The following is a 19,466-nucleotide window of genomic DNA, read 5'->3' as shown; positions in this document are numbered from 1 at the left end:
GTGAATTTGTCAAATTAATATATATTTCTCATCTGTTTGTTAATTTAGAATATTATTATGTGGGCAAAATTTCTCTCCTAGCGCAGCGTGTCTTCATTAGCCCGTACACAGGTGAGACCTTAAATTGCTACAGAACTGCAACTTGATTAACATATAGGAATAAAACACACATTCCTCATAAAATTTGTAATGTGTAAGAGAGAAAGAGAGAAATGGACCCTAACGTCACGTGACACAATCTAGGTCATTTCGGGACATGGTTTTAAATTTATTTCAATAATGTAGGGGTTTTTGTTGACATTTGATAATAAACTTTCGTTTCCGGTGGATTGAGTTACGCATGCCTGAAGAAAGCTTCCGTTGCCAGGGATGCGAGCTGTCAGTTGTTGATAGATACGATGAGGAATGTGGACAGTAATTGATGTGTAATTGATGAAACGTGATGTTCGATAGTTAGTATATTCAATATTAAACATCTACAGCAGTGGGAGGAAATGAGAGGACCCGGAGAAAACCCACGAGACTGGACAGGGGACACTACTCCTTGTCACGGACAAGCAGGGAATTGAAACCACCCCAGTTGACTCAATGACAGACCTTGTGATCTAATGTGCACACGTTACACCACTAGACCACCCACCCAAACCCCCTGTAAAGTGTAAAAGTGACAATATGGTCAAACCAAATGGATTTTTAGTTCTCCTGGGTCTTGATAATTAGATAACCGTTGGAGTCCCATGAACTTTTTTTTATTTTTTTTTTAATTTCAAAATTTCAAAATGTGAGAAGAGCAACTAAGTAAATTTTGTATTTTAAATTGTGACTTACTTCAAAGTTTGTCATCAATGGAGTAGCGGAGTCTATAGCTGCACGTCGTATAAGATAATTATCTTTCGTATGTTTTGTATATTCATTGGGTAAATTAATAACTAGATTTATTTCACCATCCTGTATTAACCTAAAAGAAAGAAAATATTAATTCAGCAAATTTATCCAGTAGCAGATTTTAATTCATCAAATTTATCCAGTAGGAATATTTTTTAAAAGACCTATTACAATTAAAGGAATATGTGCACATGTATATGTGTATACCATTAGCAGGATGTTAAAGATCCCATGGCAGTAGGAAATACTAAAGAGCACGCCATAAAAAAGCCATTGATTGTCTTCATAGCCTATCGAGAGGTGGGTGCTGCTGGTACGCCACCTCCTGAGCCATACAAGTCTATGGGGCCCATAGATATCAAAGTTTAAATTTGAAATGGGTAATTATGCATGAATTTTTTATTGTTCCTTTGAAGCTTATATAAGTATGTACAAAAGTTTTTGCTTTATCGCAATCTGCTAGTGACTGGTGTTGGAAAGGTGGTGGGGGGAGGGGCAAAAAAGATCCTGCCCTAGCACATGTTTTTTTTGTCCTTTCAAGGGTCCTGCTGTCCAGCTTCATGTGCTTGTTCAGTAACATGTAAAACCCTAGTTTTGTTCAGTGCACAAAAAGTAAACACGTTAAGCCCTATTTCATTTCATTCCATTTCTTGTTAAATTAAACTATCAGATATAGTCCATTCTGTTCAAATGGTTTCTCACAGTAAGTCAACCCACAGAAATCATAGCGACCGCCATTTGATGCATTAAGTGATCGACTTCAATAAGCAACCACCTTTCGTCAGTTGCCTGTATTATGAAATATAAAAACAGTTATAACCTGGTAGCCGACATTAAATTAGGGTTAGCATTTTCTATATCCCAGCTGACAGCTTGTGTTGGTATATAATGAATATTTAAATAATCAGCTGTTTTCTCCGTGGCATAAATCTAGTAAACAAAACAAAAGAAAGACATAATATTTATCAGTAATTGAATATACAACAACAACCAACTTGTACAAAAGTCATGTGATGTAAAAATAAGCTAATATACTTTGGACACAGGGGCAGTAACTCCAGAAGACTAATGTGCAATCCTGAAATCCCAGGAGCTAAATCGCTATTCTTTGGCACCTAGAAATGAACACATATGTATTATATGAATGTATATAAACATATTTACATTCAATCGTTTCTGTTTTTACTGTAATTTCTAATCAGTGATGTTCGGTGAAGAGGCCAAATTGACCGACAGTCTTTGTCTACACCAGTAGTGTTCCTCTGTGGGGTATATTTAGCCTCGTTCTTCAAGTGGCTTCATTACAAATGGAGTTTGAAAGCATTCTGGTATGCGATTCATGTGCCAATTTTAAAATTTTCATTATGTCTTAAATATCGGATATCAGAAACCCATCTTTTCACAGTAAGATAACAACACCAATGTTGATGTAAATTAACCAATAAGTCGTGTTTGCAATGTTGACGACTGTGGATGATATTGAGTTAAAGACTTGCCTCCTTTAATTCAAATTTAGTGTGAGATAAGTTTGATACATCTGAGAAATTCTTCAAAATATATGGACGAAAATTTACTTTAAAACCATTAGTTGATAGTCGTTTGACAATTGGTAGGAAATGTGGAAGGAAAGATTTACCTTAAAACCATTAGTTGATAGTCGTTTGACAATTGGTAGGAAATGTGGAGGGAAAGATTTACCTTAAAACCATTAGTTGATAGTCGTTTGACAATTGGTAGGAAATGTGGAAGGAAAGATTTACCTTAAAACCATTAGTTGATAGTCGTTTGACAATTGGTAGAAAATGTGGAGGGAAAGATTTACCTTAAAACCATTAGTTGATAGTCGTTTGACAATTGGTGGGAAATGTGGAAGGAAAGATTTACCTTAAAACCATTAGTTGATAGTCTTTTGACAATTGGTAGGAAATGTGGAAGGAAAGATTTACCTTAAAACCATTAGTTGATAGTCGTTTGACAATTGGTAGAAAATGTGGAGGGAAAGATTTACCTTAAAACCATTAGTTGATAGTCGTTTGACAATTGGTAGGAAATGTGGAAGGAAAGATTTACCTTAAAACCATTAGTTGATAGTCTTTTGACAATTGGTAGGAAATGTGGAAGGAAAGATTTACCTTAAAACCATTAGTTGATAGTCGTTTGACAATTGGTAGAAAATGTGGAGGGAAAGATTTACCTTAAAACCATTAGTTGATAGTCGTTTGACAATTGGTAGGAAATATGGAAGGAAAGATTTACCTTAAAACCATTAGTTGATAGTCGTTTGACAATTGGTAGAAAATGTGGAGGGAAAGATTTACCTTAAAACCATTAGTTGATAGTCGTTTGACAATGGGTAGAAAATGTGGAAGGAAAGATTTACCTTAAAACCATTTGTAGATAGTCGTTTGACAATTGGTAGAAAATGTGGAAGGAAAGATTTACCGTAAAACCATTAGTTAATAGTCGTTTGACAATTGGTAGAAAATGTGGAGGGAAAGATTTACCTTAAAACCATTAGTTGATAGTCGTTTGACAATGGGTAGAAAATGTGGAAGGAAAGATTTACCTTAAAACCATTAGTTGATAGTCGTTTGACAATGGGTAGAAAATGTGGAAGGAAAGATTTACCTTAAAACCATTAGTTGATAGTCGTTTGACAATTGGTAGAAAATGTGGAAGGAAAGATTGTTGTACACCAACTAACACTGAACCATTTTGTTTGGGTAGTTTAAATCCAGCTGACATCATGGCTTTTAAAAATGCAGTATATTTAGTTCTCCCAAAACATGCCACCTAAATAAAAACAAAACAGAATATTTTTTAACAAAAGTTAACACCCTACTTTTTTGGGAAGCCATGGTTTCTCTCAGTGAGAAGGATGTTGGCTCATTAGTCCTGCGTTGGCCCAGAAAGCTCATCAGGATTTTCTGGCATGGTTCCCCTTTGTCAGTGGTGTAGGACTGAGGGCCTGGCAAGTGGCAAGGCACAACATATAGCCGTTTTTAACAGATTAAACGAAAAATCAAGGTCTCGTGGAAGAATGGCATGTACGTAAAAGACCCCTTGAGATTTGGAATTCATTGACCCCGCATGGTTCCTGTAGTTGAGATGATCTTTATTACTGAGAATAGATTTCTTTGATCAGGGGAAATGTCTGAGAGACTGATAAACAATAGTCATTCCAGATGTGAACATATAATTAGCTGTGTATCAAACAACGATTACCTCCCCTGTTGATGCCATTTCACATTTAAGAAGAGGATCAGCATCTAAAAGTCTTGGCCACGAGAACATAGGAGCCTGAAAATAAATACAAACCAAATATAACTACAACATTTTCTTGTATCTAATTAAATTACAAACAAAACTTTCTGAGTACAAAATAATCCTGGAGGTTTTTGATACAACATCAGACTTTCAAGATGTCTTGATTGGCTCATATAGTCCACTCCTACTAGTTCAAAAATCAAAAAAAAATATTTTTCATAAATCAGGCTTCAATAAAAAATTTTTTACCATTATTCTTGGAATTACGAAGATGCCATATTCTGCTCACATCGTTTCTGTAATCAGAGTGAGTAGAAGATTTCTGACTAACCCTTGCACAACTTAAAATATTCAAACAGACTTAACAGAAAAACTCCCCTTTATACCAGCATAGGTTTGAGGCTTATGAGGGGTTTCTAATGGGTATGTTTAATGACAGAACTTACCTTAATACAAACGTAGGTTTGTGGGTTATGAGGGGTTTCTAATGGGTGTGTTTAAATGACAGAACTTACCTTAATACAAACGTAGGTTTGTGGGTTATGAGGGGTTTCTAATGGGTGTGTTTAAATGACAGAACTTACCTTAATACAAACGTAGGTTTGAGGGTTATGAGGGGTTTCTAATGGGTGTGTTTAATGACAGAACTTACCTTAATACCAACATAGGTTTGAGGGTTATGAGGGGTTTCTAATGTTGGAAGATCTGCGATGGGCAGCTTCTCATTCAACATAACTTTAGTAGCTGTATCTATAAAATCAGTTCCAATCGTCTTGGATACAAACGGACAAGATCTTGATGCCCGTAGATTCAATTCAATTATCTGAAATCACAAATGCAATGTATAAGAAAAGGATAGTATATATACAACGGACAGCAAACAGTCCTCCCCAACCATTGTCAAGACAGCCTTCCATAACCTCTATCAGGACAGTCCCCCACATTCTCTATCAGGACAGTCCTCCTCCCCAACCTCTATCAGGATAGTCCTCCTCCCCAACCTCTATCAGGACAGTCCTCTCCAACCTCTATCAGGATAGTCCTCCTCTCCAACCTCTATCAGGACAGTCCTCCTCTCCAACCTCTATCAGGACAGTACTCCTCTCCAACCTCTATCAGGACAGTCCTCCTCTCCAACCTCTATCAGGACAGTCCTCCTCTCCAACCTCTATCAGGACAGTCCTCCTCTCCAACCTCTATCAGGACAGTCCTCCCTAACTTCCAATCCACTATTCGAACAGTCCTCTAACTCCAACATTTCAATAAGGACAATCTTGCCAATCTTCTATCAGGACAGTCTTTCCCAACCTCTATCAGGGCAGTCCATGTACAGTTCTCCCCAATCTCTAAATCATTTTGGATCCTACATAAGGCAATAACTCACTTAAGTTCAAAGTTTGAGTGAAACCAAAATGGGATAAATAACAGATTACTTGTCCACCAAACTCCCAATTCATCAAGAATTCATCCTTTAATAAACTTTAAAATTAAGTTATTTTACCTTGACATCATTATCTTTAACCAGGAACTGCATATTAAATGGTCCACTGATCTCAAATCTTTTACCAATTTTACGCGTGATATCACGGATCTACATAAAAAATAAATTATACATTATCTGTTGCGTTCTCTTTAAGTTTGCATTGATTTTTATTGATTTTTATTGATTTCACAATTCCATCTTTAGATGTCCAAGACAAGCAAAGTCATTATAATTCTGCTGCCATTTTCTTACAAGCCAAACACCTCTTCATGAGGGAATTTTATACTTGAAATGAAATGGGGTTTATCGTGCTATTGTTCTGCTTCGAAATGGGCTAATGAAGAAGGGCATATGCCATGCAATGTGCTATGAGGGAAATTTTTCCCAGACAGCAGCACTATGGCCTACTCTTACATCGAATTCCAACTGTCAAGGGGTCTTTTACGTGATTGCCAACGTATACACATGATCTCGGTTTTTAATCCCATCAATAACAAGGGGGAACCACGCCGGAAAATCTGGATGAACTTTCTCAGCCAATGCACGGATAAAACACCTGACCTCCAGGCTAGTTTTATACTTGAATGTTTTAAATTAAATAATATCATTCTTACAGTATCAAGTGCTGTAAGAGAGATAGTCTGTGTTGGTAACATTAATGTAGCATCACCACTGTGTACACCAGCATTTTCCACGTGTTCACATATAGCATGAGCTACAACCTGTCATAAAATACAATATATATATATACTGAATAATGCCCACAATATGCTGCACACGATTGGACTACAGTTCATACAATGTTTAGTCAGAAATAATATGATTTTTAACGTCCTACATGTCTGTACTGACTGGGATTATGGAAAAAGTCAGTTATCATACAGTGTGTTATAAGGTGAAATTTTGCCCAGACAGCTGCGCTACATTCTCTTATTTCAAATTCCATCTGTTGAGAATTCTTTTATATGGGATGGGTCTGTGTTAATTTCATCCCATCCAAATGACTAAATGCTGTGCTTTGCCCATCCTGCACAGTAAAAACACACCAGAAAACCTCATCCAGTACCAAGGCCTTACTCACTGAATGAACTACCGTGGCTTCAAGTCAGAAATGGTCAACAGGTCCAATAACAACAAATAACTTACCTTGCCATCTTTAGCCACAGCATCCATTTCTACTTCCCGAGCACCAACATAGAATTTAGTGATCACCACAGGATATTCTTTTGAAATTTGTGCTGCTTCCTTCAAGTATTTTTCTAACTCTATGGGAGAATAAGCAACGTTCATGGCAGATCCACTCAATATATAGGACGGTCGAAGTAAACATGGATAGCCAACAGTTGCCGCAAAATCTAACGCATCATCCTATAAAATCAAACAAAAGGATAAAACATTTGTTTGTTAGTAGAGGGTTAGCCAGACCACTCTCTTGCATGGCCGATCCACTATATATATATATACGATGGTCAAAGTAAACACAGATAGCCAACAGTTCCCTCAAAATCTAACGCATCATTTAAATAAACACAAAAGTTCTATAGATAAACAATTACTGTATTCTAATCAGAGCTATGTTTCTTAATGATTCTCTTGCATCAACCTTTAAAATTAAAGAATAGAACACAACATAGACAAGGTTTGTTCTCCAATCAGGAGGGGTTTGCCAGGCCCTCCCCCCTCCAACCTTTTGCCTGCTTGAGCAGCATGCGTCATTTGTGCTATATACAAGACCAATTTCTATCAGTATTGTAATGTTTTCATGTAATACAGACAGAAAACAAGCGTTTAGGAAGAAATTAGGTTCCACAAAGGCAGAGTAGAGGTTGTAAATTGTTCGACTTGGCAGTCAAAAGGTTAATAAAGGAAAAAGAGAGAGAGAGAGAGAGATGGGGTTTAACGTCCACTCAACACAAACTAGGTCTTTTCGGGACTAACATATGGTTTAATTTTATTTCAATAATTCGCTTGCGCGTAGGGGTCTTTAGCAGTGGGAGGAAACCAGAGGACCCGGAAAAAAAACCACGAGGTTGGACAGCCCTACTCCTTGTTACGTACAACCGGGGATTCGAAATCACGCCAGTTGACTCAATGACAGGCCTTGTGATACAGCCCGCACGTGCTAACCATTCGTTCAACCGACCTCCCAAATAAATTAAAAAAGGTTAATAAATTAAAAAAGGTTAATAAAGTAAAAAAGGTTGATAAATTAAAAAAGAGTCTTACCAATGTACTTAGAGATCTCCATTCTGGTTGACTCACACCTAATGAATCACAGATTCCAGAGAAAATTCCCCGATTTTCAGCACTGTCTATCATTAAAGGACTTGTACCGAGAACCTTCACTCCATTCTTCCATAAAGGTAATGCCAGATTATTGGGTATCTGACCACCAACTGACACAATTACTCCACTACATTGCTGTAAAAACAACATTATTTATTGCAATCTGATACACAATACAAAATACAATTAAATAAGGTTTTAATTAGCTAAAATATATAGATAGAATAAACAAGACACATTATTTGGTATCTGACCTTCCTAATACCAAGATTCCAATAAACTCCTGTAAACACAGAACGATCTAAATTGATCTAGCTACACAATGCAGGAAAACAAAATCTCAATCTTAATAGATTTAAATTTATATTTCATCTGAAGAGAAAATTTATGGTCTCAAAATTCCAAATAAACGAACAGACTTGAAATTTTAAATAGAAGAAATGAAACTAACCTCAGCCTGGTAAATATCTAAAACTCTCTCTAAAGACAATTCTTCAAAATATAATCTATCACATTCATCAAAATCTGTACTCACTGTCTCAGGATTATGGTTCACAACAACCTAATAATATAATATTAACATTAATCTTTACTGGTTTTATCATCTCTTATCCCTTTAAAGTAACAATAACTTATTTGGCTGTCAATTAAAGATGGTTATTTGGATGTCAGTTAAAGATGGTTATTTGGTTGGAAATTAAATATGGTTGTTTGGTTGGAAATCAAAGATGGTTGTTTGGTTGGCAGTTGTTAATTAGATATATGAATGAGAGTTGTCAATTATGGCAAACAATCAGCCATTTGGAAGACAGAAGTCAATCAGACACTTGGAAGACAATCAGGTGTTCAGAAGACAGTTCTGTGTTTGGTTGCAAAGTTGATAAAATGCTGGAAAACAATCACTGGTTTATACACAAATAGCACGACGTTTCAATTAGTATTCTCAATCGCTAAATGCTACTCAAGGATTAGATATTGGATGTTGTTCAGTTGGTAGTAATAAAGCAGATGTTTGACTTAATGTTGTTTGATATACAGTTGAAAATCGGATGTCGCTCAGTTGACAACTGTCAATCAAACGTTCTTGGTTGACAACTGTCAAACATTCTTAGTTGACAACTGTCAATCAAACATTCTTGGTTGACAACAGTCAATCAATTGTTCTTGGTTGACAACTGTTTCCATCTCACTTCTAGTCTGTTCACACCATCCAATTAGCTGCAATATGACATCTTGTAAGTAGTTCAGTCCACAGGTTTAAATTGGTTTTAGAGAGACTAATCTTTGTAATTGTCCAAAAAGAATAAGAAAACTTTGTATCTACCGTTTTTTTATTCAAGCCTCTCAATGCCCTGATACAGGACACAGCACACCAATCAAATTCAACACTACTACCAATATGATATGGTCCACAACCCATCACCATCGTACCAAAATCATTAAATTCTAAATCATGTTCCTGAAAAAAAAAACACCGACCAAATATATGTCTTACACTGCCTTGTTTATTACATATGGTACGGCGCCTTAACAGTTTAATATTTGAATATTCTGGCATGTAAATTGACTTTCAGGATGACTTTTTACCCAGGACTCGGATTAAAATTATACCATTATTTTATTCTGATTGATTTTTCAATTGTTTTTACTTGGTCTAAAAGATTTTTCTTCATGGATGCATTAAGTAAAGTCTACATCAGATCAACTAGGCTTGATACTAAAATCCAGGCAAATATTATTACAGGCCTAGAAAACTTTTTTTTTTTAAAAAAAACATATCTTTTAGATATTAGTGAGAGAGAGAGAGAGAGAGAGAGAGAGAGAGAGAGAAATGGGGTTTAACATCCACTCGACACTAACTAGGACTAACACATGGTTCAATTTTATTTCAATAATTCGCTTCCACGTAGGCGTCTTTAGCAGTGGGAGGAAACTGAATGACCCAGTGAAAACCCATGAGGTTGGACAGGCAACCCTACAACCGGGGATTCGAAACCACGCCATTTGACTTAATGACAGACCTTATCATACAGCGTGCATGTGCTAACCATTCGGCCATCCCCCCCCACCCAAAGAGACAGTTGTTTAATATGATAAAGTAGAGATAGTACCTACCATACCATTATAGATATAGTTGTTTAATATGAAGAGATTGTACTTACCATACCATTATATGAACAGTATAAATAATTAGTTTTAGCAGGATATTCAGCAGCCATTGTATCAATCTACAATATACAAAATTTAATCACATCAAATAATAGAAATCAATTTCCTTTATGCCAGTTGTGGACGTAGTAATAGTGTCTTGTAAATATACAAAGGCTAAGATAAACTAATAGTTTATATTATGATGCATTGTGTACAGAAAAATATGACTAACCGACACGAGGAGTTAACAGAAAAAGCGCCCCAGGAGAGAAGGGAAATAACTCGCAGAAGTGACAGTTCGATTACTCTCGATGAGAGCAGTTCGGTTATGTCACGCACCAACTCGCACCGGGAGTGTATTAATTAATTTAAACTAAAACATACATTGGCGTTAATTAACATTTCATTTTCTCTACCAATTTTTGGTCTCTAAATAGTATTTGTTTCATGAAAATATTATCTTTGCAAATTGGTTATTGATCTATGTTAAATTTTCATTTTTATGCTTTTTTTTTTTTCAGAACAAAACTACATATTTTTTTAGATCGACACTTTTTTTGCAATAAACATCTAGGGCCCACTCCGTTGTTTTGCCTAGTACAATTGTCAATATATGCAGGAAACTCTTTCTATCACTAGTCAATGTCAGATGTAACTTCACCACATTTTTGATCGCCATAAGAGTCTAAGTCAGAGTCTCTGTGTTTGAGCCTGAAGTTAATGGGGATTTTCCGACGTGGTTCCCCCTTATTAGTGGAGCAGGATGTAGTGCCTGACAAGGGATGACCAGTTCTTCGACTTAGACAAAAAACTAGGATCCCATGTACATGTAAAAGAACCCTTGACAATTTGAATTTGAACAAATGAAATGGGGTTTAACATCCTACTGTTCTGCTTCAAACTGGGCTAATTAGGTCGGGCATACGCCATACAGTATGCTATGAGGCAAATTTTGCCCGAACAGCGGCACTACGACCTACTCTTATATCGAATTCCAACTGTCAAGGGATCCAAATGACTAGACAGCTGTCCTTGTCAGGCCCTACGTCCTGCATCACTGACAAGGGGGAACCACGCAAGAAAATCTGGATGAACTTTCTCAGCCAATGCAGGATCGAACACCCGAACTCCAGGCTAGCGAGCCAGCATCTTACTCATTTAGCCACCGTGACCCCGAATTTGAACAAGAGTAGGCTGCAAAATTTCCCCAGATAGAGCATAAAAGTAGGATGTTAAACCCCATGATAGCTGTTTTAAATGTATGAATCTAGTAGGCAATATCGGCTAGAAAATAATGGCTAGAATATAAACTAATACGGACCTGTTTAACCCAGGGTCTGATAGATTTGTTTAATCTGATATCTCGTACTTCAGCTTCAGATATCTTTAATACTTTACTAATCTGTTTATCAGAGAAACCAGCTTTCTTCGCTAGAACCAACAACTCATCATCTAAATTATCTCTACAAATATATAATATTATTAATATACAGGAATTTATGGATGACCAGATACGGACGGCCAAAGAAAGAAAGAAAAACAAGAAGATTCTAATCAACATCCTGCGTCTTGTATACAAATATCTAACTTAAATTTGTGTCCATGGAAACACAAAAGTCACTAAATTTGAGAACTTTTCAATTCAATAAGTTCATATGTGTTTCATCTTGAATGTTTACGAGATGTGTTCTGTGGACAAAACTAGGATGAACAGAGAGCCCATTTCAGTATCCTTCTCCCTTAACTTTCTTCAGCAAAGGATACAAAAAAGTTTTTATTATCAAAGAATGTGACATGCCGTGATCGGATGCATTTTAGCCAAATATTTTTTATAACTTAATATTTGCTTTATATTGACCGAACTCCAGTGGGGTTGCCCTTGTTAATGGTACAGGTATGAGTGCCTGCCCAGCAAAAGTATCTGGTTCTTCGGATTGGACCGAGGTACCAAGTATACCCTTGCATCCCAGAGAAGGCGTATCGTAGCACTACTGTTAATTCCATTTCATTCCTACATTACAGATAATTATCGTTTTTTCAATCAATGACCCCAGTGCATGAATTGTGTGTAAATATATTTTATTTCTCACTTGTTAAATTGTCCTAGGTTTTTCTCTATATCTATAATTCTATTTAGTTTGTGTAGAAACCATTTGTCTATGTTGGTCAGTCCATGAATCTCGTCCACTGTATAGCCAGATTGAAATGCCTGTAAATAAACAAGTGGTGAGAGAGAGAGAGAGAGAGAGAGAGAGAGAGAGAGATATGGGTAAATGTCCACTCATACAAACCAGGTCATTTCAGGACTAACATATGGTGTAATTTTATTTCAATAATTCACTTGCATGTAGGGGTCTTTAACATTGGAAGGAAACTGGAGGACCAAAAGAAAACCCACGAGGTTGGACAAGCGACCCTACTCCTTGTGAGGTACAAGCAGGGAATCGAAATTACAACACTTGAGTCAATGACAGACCTTATGATCCTATGAGAACACATTAACCATTCAGCCACCCAAAACACTTGGTCCATATTATAAATTTCATCAATCAAATGAGGTATTACGGACAGCTCTCACCTCAAAAATAAATCACACCTTTTTGGGAAGGACGTTAAACCCCATTTTATTTAAAGACAGGACTTATTCAAATTTAAACGAATCTGAAATTAGAAATAGGTATATTACCTTAGCTAGTGTGTGTATTCTGGTATTATTAGGGCTATTCAGGTTTTTATCAATATTAAAGTTGACTGGATATTCTTTTCCTGCTGGTAATGCTGACGTGAAGCCATCGACAGTTGGATGGGTCATCCTCAACGCCTTCTGCAGACTTTCTTCAAAGGTTCTACCTATAGCCATTACCTGGAATAAACATTTCAAACATCAAAATAAGACAGAATTTAAATGAAATGAAGATTAACGTCCTACTTTTCTGTACCAATCGGGGAAAGAGAAAAACAGGCATGTGCCATGCAGTGTGCTATGAGGCAAGATTTGAACGGCAGGCAGCATTATGTATGACCTATTCATACTTCAAATTCCAGCAGTCACAGATTTTTTTTTAACGTGCACGCTGATGTGTACATCTTACTTAGGTTCTTCGACCTATCGACAAGACTAGACATTGTTCCATGCCAGACCCTACATCCTACACAACTGACAGGGGGAATCACGATGAAAAACTTCCCTAAAGACATCGTAAACTGAGTCATCAATATGTAGTGTCTAAATAAATATGCATGTATTCCACTAAGTCAAATTTGTTTCCATGAAATACAAAACTTATTAATTCCAAGGAATTTCTAATCATCAAAATAACAATAATAAATCGTCATTTATAAAGCGCGATAATACCCAAGAACAGTTTCCAAGGCACTGTTGGTTGTTATATTCACTAATTATTTACGGATCAGGGTTTTGAAAAATCAGAATGTTTTGTGCTGAGATTTAAAATGGCCAAAGACGGTAACTGTTTCATTGACTTTGGTATTTTATTCCATAGAAAAGGTCCAGCATTGACACGACTAATATAATAGATAGTATAATCTACCTCTCCAACACTCTTCATAGCACTGCCGATATCTTTAGACATGAGGGTAAACCTGTCCATATCCCAGCGTGGTATTTTTGTAACAATATAATCCAGACTAGGTTCGAAGAATGCTGTTGTCATCTGTGTTGTACTGTTCTGTAACGAGGGTAGACCGATACCTAAAGCTAACTTAGCTGCTATAAATGCTAGAGGATATCTGAAATAATAATATTAAAAGTTAAGTTCACTGATATGAAACACAAAACCATAATATGATTAAATTGATCAAGTTCACTGGTATGAGTTTACTACATTTCTACTGAAAGGGGATACATAAGAGAATTTAAATCACAATATTTTCCTTTTCTGTTTTATGTCAAGGATTTATCAGTAAAAATAAGCCAAGGTTAGAATTTACCCTGTAGCTTTAAATGTTAGATCAGAACTTACCCTGTAGCTTTAGAGGCTACAGCTCAGCTTACCCTGTAGATTTAGAGGCTAGATCAGAACTTACCCTGTAGCTTTAGATGTTAGACCAGAACTTACCCTGTAGCTTTAGAGGCTCGATCAGAACTCACCCTGTAGCTTTAGAGGCAAGAGCTGAACTTACCCTGTAGTTTTGAATGCCAGATCAGAACTTACCATCTAGTTCTAGAGGCTAGATCAGACCTTATTATCCAGCTCTAGAGGTTAGACCTGAACTTACCCTGTAGCTCTAGATGCTAGAGCTGACCTTACCCTGTAGCTTTAAATGTTAGATCAGAACTTACCCTGTAGTTTTAGATGGAAGTTTGAACTTACCCTCTAGCTTTAGATGCTAGATGAGAACTTATCATCTAGCTCTAGAGGCTAGATCAGAACTTACGATGTAGCTTTAGAGGCTAGATGAGAACTTACCCTGTAGCTTTAGATGCAAGAGCTGAACTTCGTGATAATCTGGCGTTTATTTCTATTATACAGTATTCTAGAGATTCAGGATGTAAAGCATACTGTATATTACACTCTCCAACTATACCAAAATGTCGAACGACCTACAACACAACATAATACCATTAAAATAACTCTCAAAACTCTGTACAAAACAGCTTCATAAATGTTTTATATTAAAATCATAGATAAATCCACTGTATAAAAGGAAAAATCTATTTCGTTTAGCTGAACAACTTCAGATAACGTCATATTTTCAGAACGTATGGCATCTAGGAGGACATTAAACAATATTTATCCTATCCTGTGATATCCCCTTTACATGTTGCGTCAAATTATTTTTGCCAAGAGACTGACTCTCGCTAAACCAGTAGGTACTGTGTTTAATCTGGGTGTTGGCCAAGACACAGTTCCTTGAAAACTTTTCAACATGGTTTCCCCTTGTTGGTAAACAGTATCTAATCATCCACATAGGCGTATGGGCTCGATGACAGTTAGGGGGGCAGAACCCGAAATGCCCGAAAAAATTTCGGGTGTACAGACAATGGCGCCGATCTTCCTCGAGAGGCGAAGAAGCAGAGCCCTCCTTGTATTGTACCCCTCCCCCCCCACCCCCAAGAAATTTTTGAATATTGGACGACTGGAAACATAATTTCCTGCTATTTCAGCCCGTGAAAAAAGCAACTTCAAAGTGGTCTAATATAACCTTATTAAGGTGGTAGACTCGAATTCCAATCAAAAGATCAATCGTTTACAGTCCACGGAGACAGGACCGTTTGGAGAAAATTTTGAAAATTTAACAGCCGCATACGCGTTTTCCTGCTATTCCAGTCTGTGAATACAGCAACTTCAATTTGGTCCAATATAGCCTTCCTGGCTGACCCGAATTCCAAACAACCAATCAATCGTCGCGGGGTATGGGGGGCCTCACCCTCGGGGCCTCACCCTCCCGGAGAAAATTTTGAAAATCTAACCACCGCAAATGCGTTTTCTGCTATTCTAGCCCGTGTAAGCAACTCCAAAAGTATCCCAATGGTTTTGTAAACGAAATCCCATTCTGAATTCCAACCATCCAATCAGATCGTTGCAGCTGCATTCACAAATAATAATCGATGCTCGAAAAATGTCGCACAAAGTAGAGTGGCTCCAGACAAAATGTTTTAATCCATAGTCAACTCAGTACAAATTTGTGGTATTCAATTAAAAGAAAAGTAAAATTAGTGACAGTTAGGGAAGAAAAACTAGAAATGCCCGAAAAAATTTCAGGTTTACAGACAGCGGCACCGGTTTTCTTCGAGAGGTGAAGAAGCAGAACTGACCTTGTATGGACCCCCTAAGAAAATTTTGGAATATTTGACGGCCGCAAACTTGTTTCCAGCCCGTAAAATTAGTGTTTTATTAGATTTCGGGCACTTTATTTTGCCAAGTAGATGAAATAAAAATTTTTTTTTCACTTTACCCTTCTGCCCGAAAAGTCAGCTTGCCCGAAAGTTAGGGGGGCAGCTGCCCCCCCTGCCCCCCTTGCTCGTACGCCTATGATCATCCAGACGGAAAGAAAAGCGATGAACCATGTACACATTGACATGCACATAAGATTTTTTAACATGGTTTCCCAGATACAGGGTCCAACAAAAAATGGTAACCAGTAAATGGGGTGGGACGAAAAAGTAAGGTCCCATGTACACATTGACATGCACGTAGAACCAGCGGCTGCCAGGCAGGATACGCCCACATTTTCGAGATATGGATAGAGAACAAGCTAACAAAGTGATTTTTCCTACAATCAAGGGCCATAATTCAGGAAATTACAATTCGATATGTGCATATATCGAAAGGAACTGAGATCTTTGTGTTATAAACTTACATTTCAAGTTTCAACAAAATCGGATAAAAATTGTGACCTCTATATATAGGGTCCACAACCTTGATATACCATATTTTTACGCTATTTGAGAACGAACGGTGGCTATTTCAAGTTTCGTCGAAATCGGATAAGGGATCGAAACTTCATGGATTATCGCCCCTGTTTGTATGAAAAATCACGTTTTTAGCTTGTGGACCCTATATAGGTCACAATTTTTATCCGACGGACAGGGGCGACGGCATAATACGTCCACATAAAAATGTGGGCGTATAAAAACAGACAGGCAATGAGGATAAGGCGGAAACGTTGCTGTCTACGCAACATTTCTGTCGTAGCAGAATACATTTCAAACCATGTTACTTTAATTATATATTACCTTAATGGCAGTTTCTCTGAGTTTATGATATTCCTCGTTTGATAATGTTTGACTCGGTGCTACTACTATTGAATCACCTAGTTATAAAACAGAAATATCATATTATTATTATTATTAAATATTTAATCTTTCGTGCAGGGTTAGATTTTAAGTTCTCTTCAATCCACTTCCATTCTTCCCCCATCACCCACCAATATTGCATGAATGGTGGGGGGAGTCACAGAGTAATAGGAGCTAAGTCTTTCTACCCTCCTCCTCAACACTGGAATACCTACCATCTAGACTATTCCTATTCTTTCTACCACACTCCTCAATCTTGGTATACCCCCTATCTGTCACTATTCCTATTCTTTCTATCCCACTCCTCCATCTTGGAACACCCACATCTGCCCCTATTCCTATTCTTTCCACCCCACTCCTCCATCTTTGAACACCCACCATCTGCCCCTATTCCTATTCTTTCTACCCCACTCCTCCATCTTGGATTACCCACCTACCTGTATGTATACCCAGTGGATCAAGATTCTCCATATTACAAACAGTAACACAATTATCATATGCATCTCTCACTACTTCATATTCTACTTCCTTCCAACCTAATAACGATTTCTCTACTAAAATCTGACTTGTTACAGCAAATGCCTACAAAAATAGACACCAAGATCATAAAATATACAACGTATATAATCAAGAAATACACGATTTTACAGTAATAAATTTACACTTCAATAACATTTAACAATTAAAATGGAAATACACTCGACAAAGTCCTTTCGAATACAATTAATGTTTATAATTTAGCGATATCGATGATTTTTCAATTGGGGGTTTCAGGTCAAAGTTTTAAATGTCAGAAAATTTTTTTAAAAAACTATTTCGTGAAAATATACATAAAATACTACCCAAAATTTTTTATTTCATCAAAATATTCTAATTAGGTCCAAAGAAAAATAGAAATATCCTGATTTGTACGATTGTAATTGTCGTAGCTCGGGGTATCAAGCACCATAATAATCACAAAAATGTCATCTATCATTTAATTGGTTCTATGTGGAAATCCCCTGGAAACTAAGATGCAGATTCACCAATGAAGTGAGCCGTTGCAATGGAAAATCTCTGGCCGCCTGATGTCAGAGCGGCATTTTCCTGCGAGCGTCTCCTGTACATAAACAGTAATTTCGCTTAAATTCGATAATTTTTGGGCCTGAATCTTTGCAGATATCAAGATTGATATTAAACTATTGCAATACAATTGTTAGTAATACAATTAAATAAAATAGTAATTCAGAATCGTAGATTGAAGCATGCTATATTTCAGCCGATGGCTGTCAGATTTCACGCTAAAATCATGTGACCTAAAGCCCCTATTTCAATTCAGCATACATGTGTAAATACTGAAAAAAATTAAAGCATTATGAACAGATATTCCTTTTTAGAGACTTATCTTTCACACAATTGAAATAATACACACCTTTTTTGCTATCTTAGTTAATTCTGCCCTGTCTTTAGCAACACCTGATCCCAAACCACCAAGAGCATAAGCAGCTCGCACCATAACAGGATAACATATCTGATCAGCTGCCTTCAATGCATCTTCTAGACATTCTACAGCCAGACTGGGTGCTAACTTTTCGTCAATTTCTTTTAATCTATCAGCAAATATCTGTCTATCTTCTGTGGCCATTATGCTGTCGACCTGTGTACCCAGAACCTGTACACCGTATTTTTGTAAAATACCCTGTCGATGAAGTTCAACTCCTGAAACAAAACCATATCTAGTGTGAGAGAGAGAGAGCGAGCGAGAGAGAGAGAGAGAGAGAGAGAGAGAGAGAGAGAGATGGGGTTTAATGTTCACTCAAAACAAACTAGGTCATTTCGGGACCTACATATGGTTTAATTTTATGTCATTAATTCGCTTGCACATAGGGGTCTTTAGCAGTGGAAGGAAACTGGAGGACCCAGAAAAAAACTCACAAGGTTGGACGGGCGACCCTACAACCGGGGAATCGAAACCACGCCAGTTGACTCAATGACAGACCTTATGATACAGCGCACGTGCTAACCATTCGGCCATCCAACTCTCCTCCCCCCAGCGCTTTATAACAGACTGATATGAGGAGATGATTCCAGGATGGCTGCAATGGCGTCCTAGTTGGTTCCTGGTTTGTACTTGTTCTATCGATTAATTAAGATTATAAAGTGCCATAACATATATAATAATTCTTTCTTTAAAACAGGTATAAATCTTTACCACAATTTAGAGCTGTTTGTCCTCCCATAGAGAGTAGAATACCATCAGGTTCTTCACGTTTTATAACTTCTGTAATAAACTCTGGTGTTATCGGTAGAAAATATACTGTATTAGCTTGTTTCTCTCCTTCAGCATTTGTCTGAACGGACGCGATGTTAGGATTCATTAAAACAGCCTGGATATTCTCTTCCTGAATAGAACACAAATATAATGTAATATATACCTAAAGCATTTTACCATATTTTACGTCCAACATTGATGACCACTCTATATGAGACCGAGAGAGGGGGGAGAGGAAGAGAGAAGAAGGGAGGGAGAGGGAGAAACAAGAGAGAGGGGAGAGAGAGAGCTATCAACTCCACACACACACACAAATTCCTTTCGGGCCATTTTTTTTTCCTGTACAATTTTATTTCAATAATTCACTTGCACTTAGGGGAATT

At 37.1% G+C, this 19,466-nt stretch overlaps 1 protein-coding gene and 1 long non-coding RNA gene across 3 annotated transcripts; both read right to left on the bottom strand.

Annotated features, from left to right (window-relative positions):
- Window positions 1–935: 935 nt before the first annotated feature.
- LOC130014320 (uncharacterized) lies at window positions 936–2,621 on the bottom strand. 2 transcript variants are annotated; one of them, XR_008789274.1, is made up of 3 exons: window positions 2,522–2,599; window positions 1,706–1,815; window positions 936–958 (listed from the first exon to the last, which is right to left on the bottom strand). It is a non-coding gene; the product is annotated as an uncharacterized LOC130014320 (long non-coding RNA). The 2 variants fall into 2 exon arrangements; XR_008789275.1 differs by lacking the exon at window positions 936–958 and having other exon boundaries at window positions 1,702–1,815; window positions 2,522–2,621.
- Window positions 2,622–4,095: 1,474 nt separating this feature from the next.
- Window positions 4,096–10,043, bottom strand: LOC126807948 (carbamoyl-phosphate synthase [ammonia], mitochondrial). The gene is made up of 9 exons (XM_056103238.1): window positions 10,037–10,043; window positions 9,246–9,380; window positions 8,373–8,483; window positions 7,862–8,056; window positions 6,782–7,003; window positions 6,250–6,357; window positions 5,654–5,743; window positions 4,805–4,975; window positions 4,096–4,185 (listed from the first exon to the last, which is right to left on the bottom strand). Exons 1-9 carry the CDS (start codon window positions 10,037–10,039, stop codon window positions 4,096–4,098), a joined length of 1,125 nt encoding a protein of 374 aa, XP_055959213.1. The 5' UTR covers window positions 10,040–10,043.
- Between the last annotated feature and the right edge of the window lie 9,423 nt (window positions 10,044–19,466).

The sequence above is a fragment of the Patella vulgata genome, chromosome 9 (genome assembly GCF_932274485.2).
Source record: "Patella vulgata chromosome 9, xgPatVulg1.2, whole genome shotgun sequence".
In the NCBI taxonomy this organism is placed as follows: domain Eukaryota; kingdom Metazoa; phylum Mollusca; class Gastropoda; family Patellidae; genus Patella; species Patella vulgata.
Note: the sequence above shows the minus strand (reverse complement) of the source record. Positions and strands in the feature narration are given on the sequence as shown.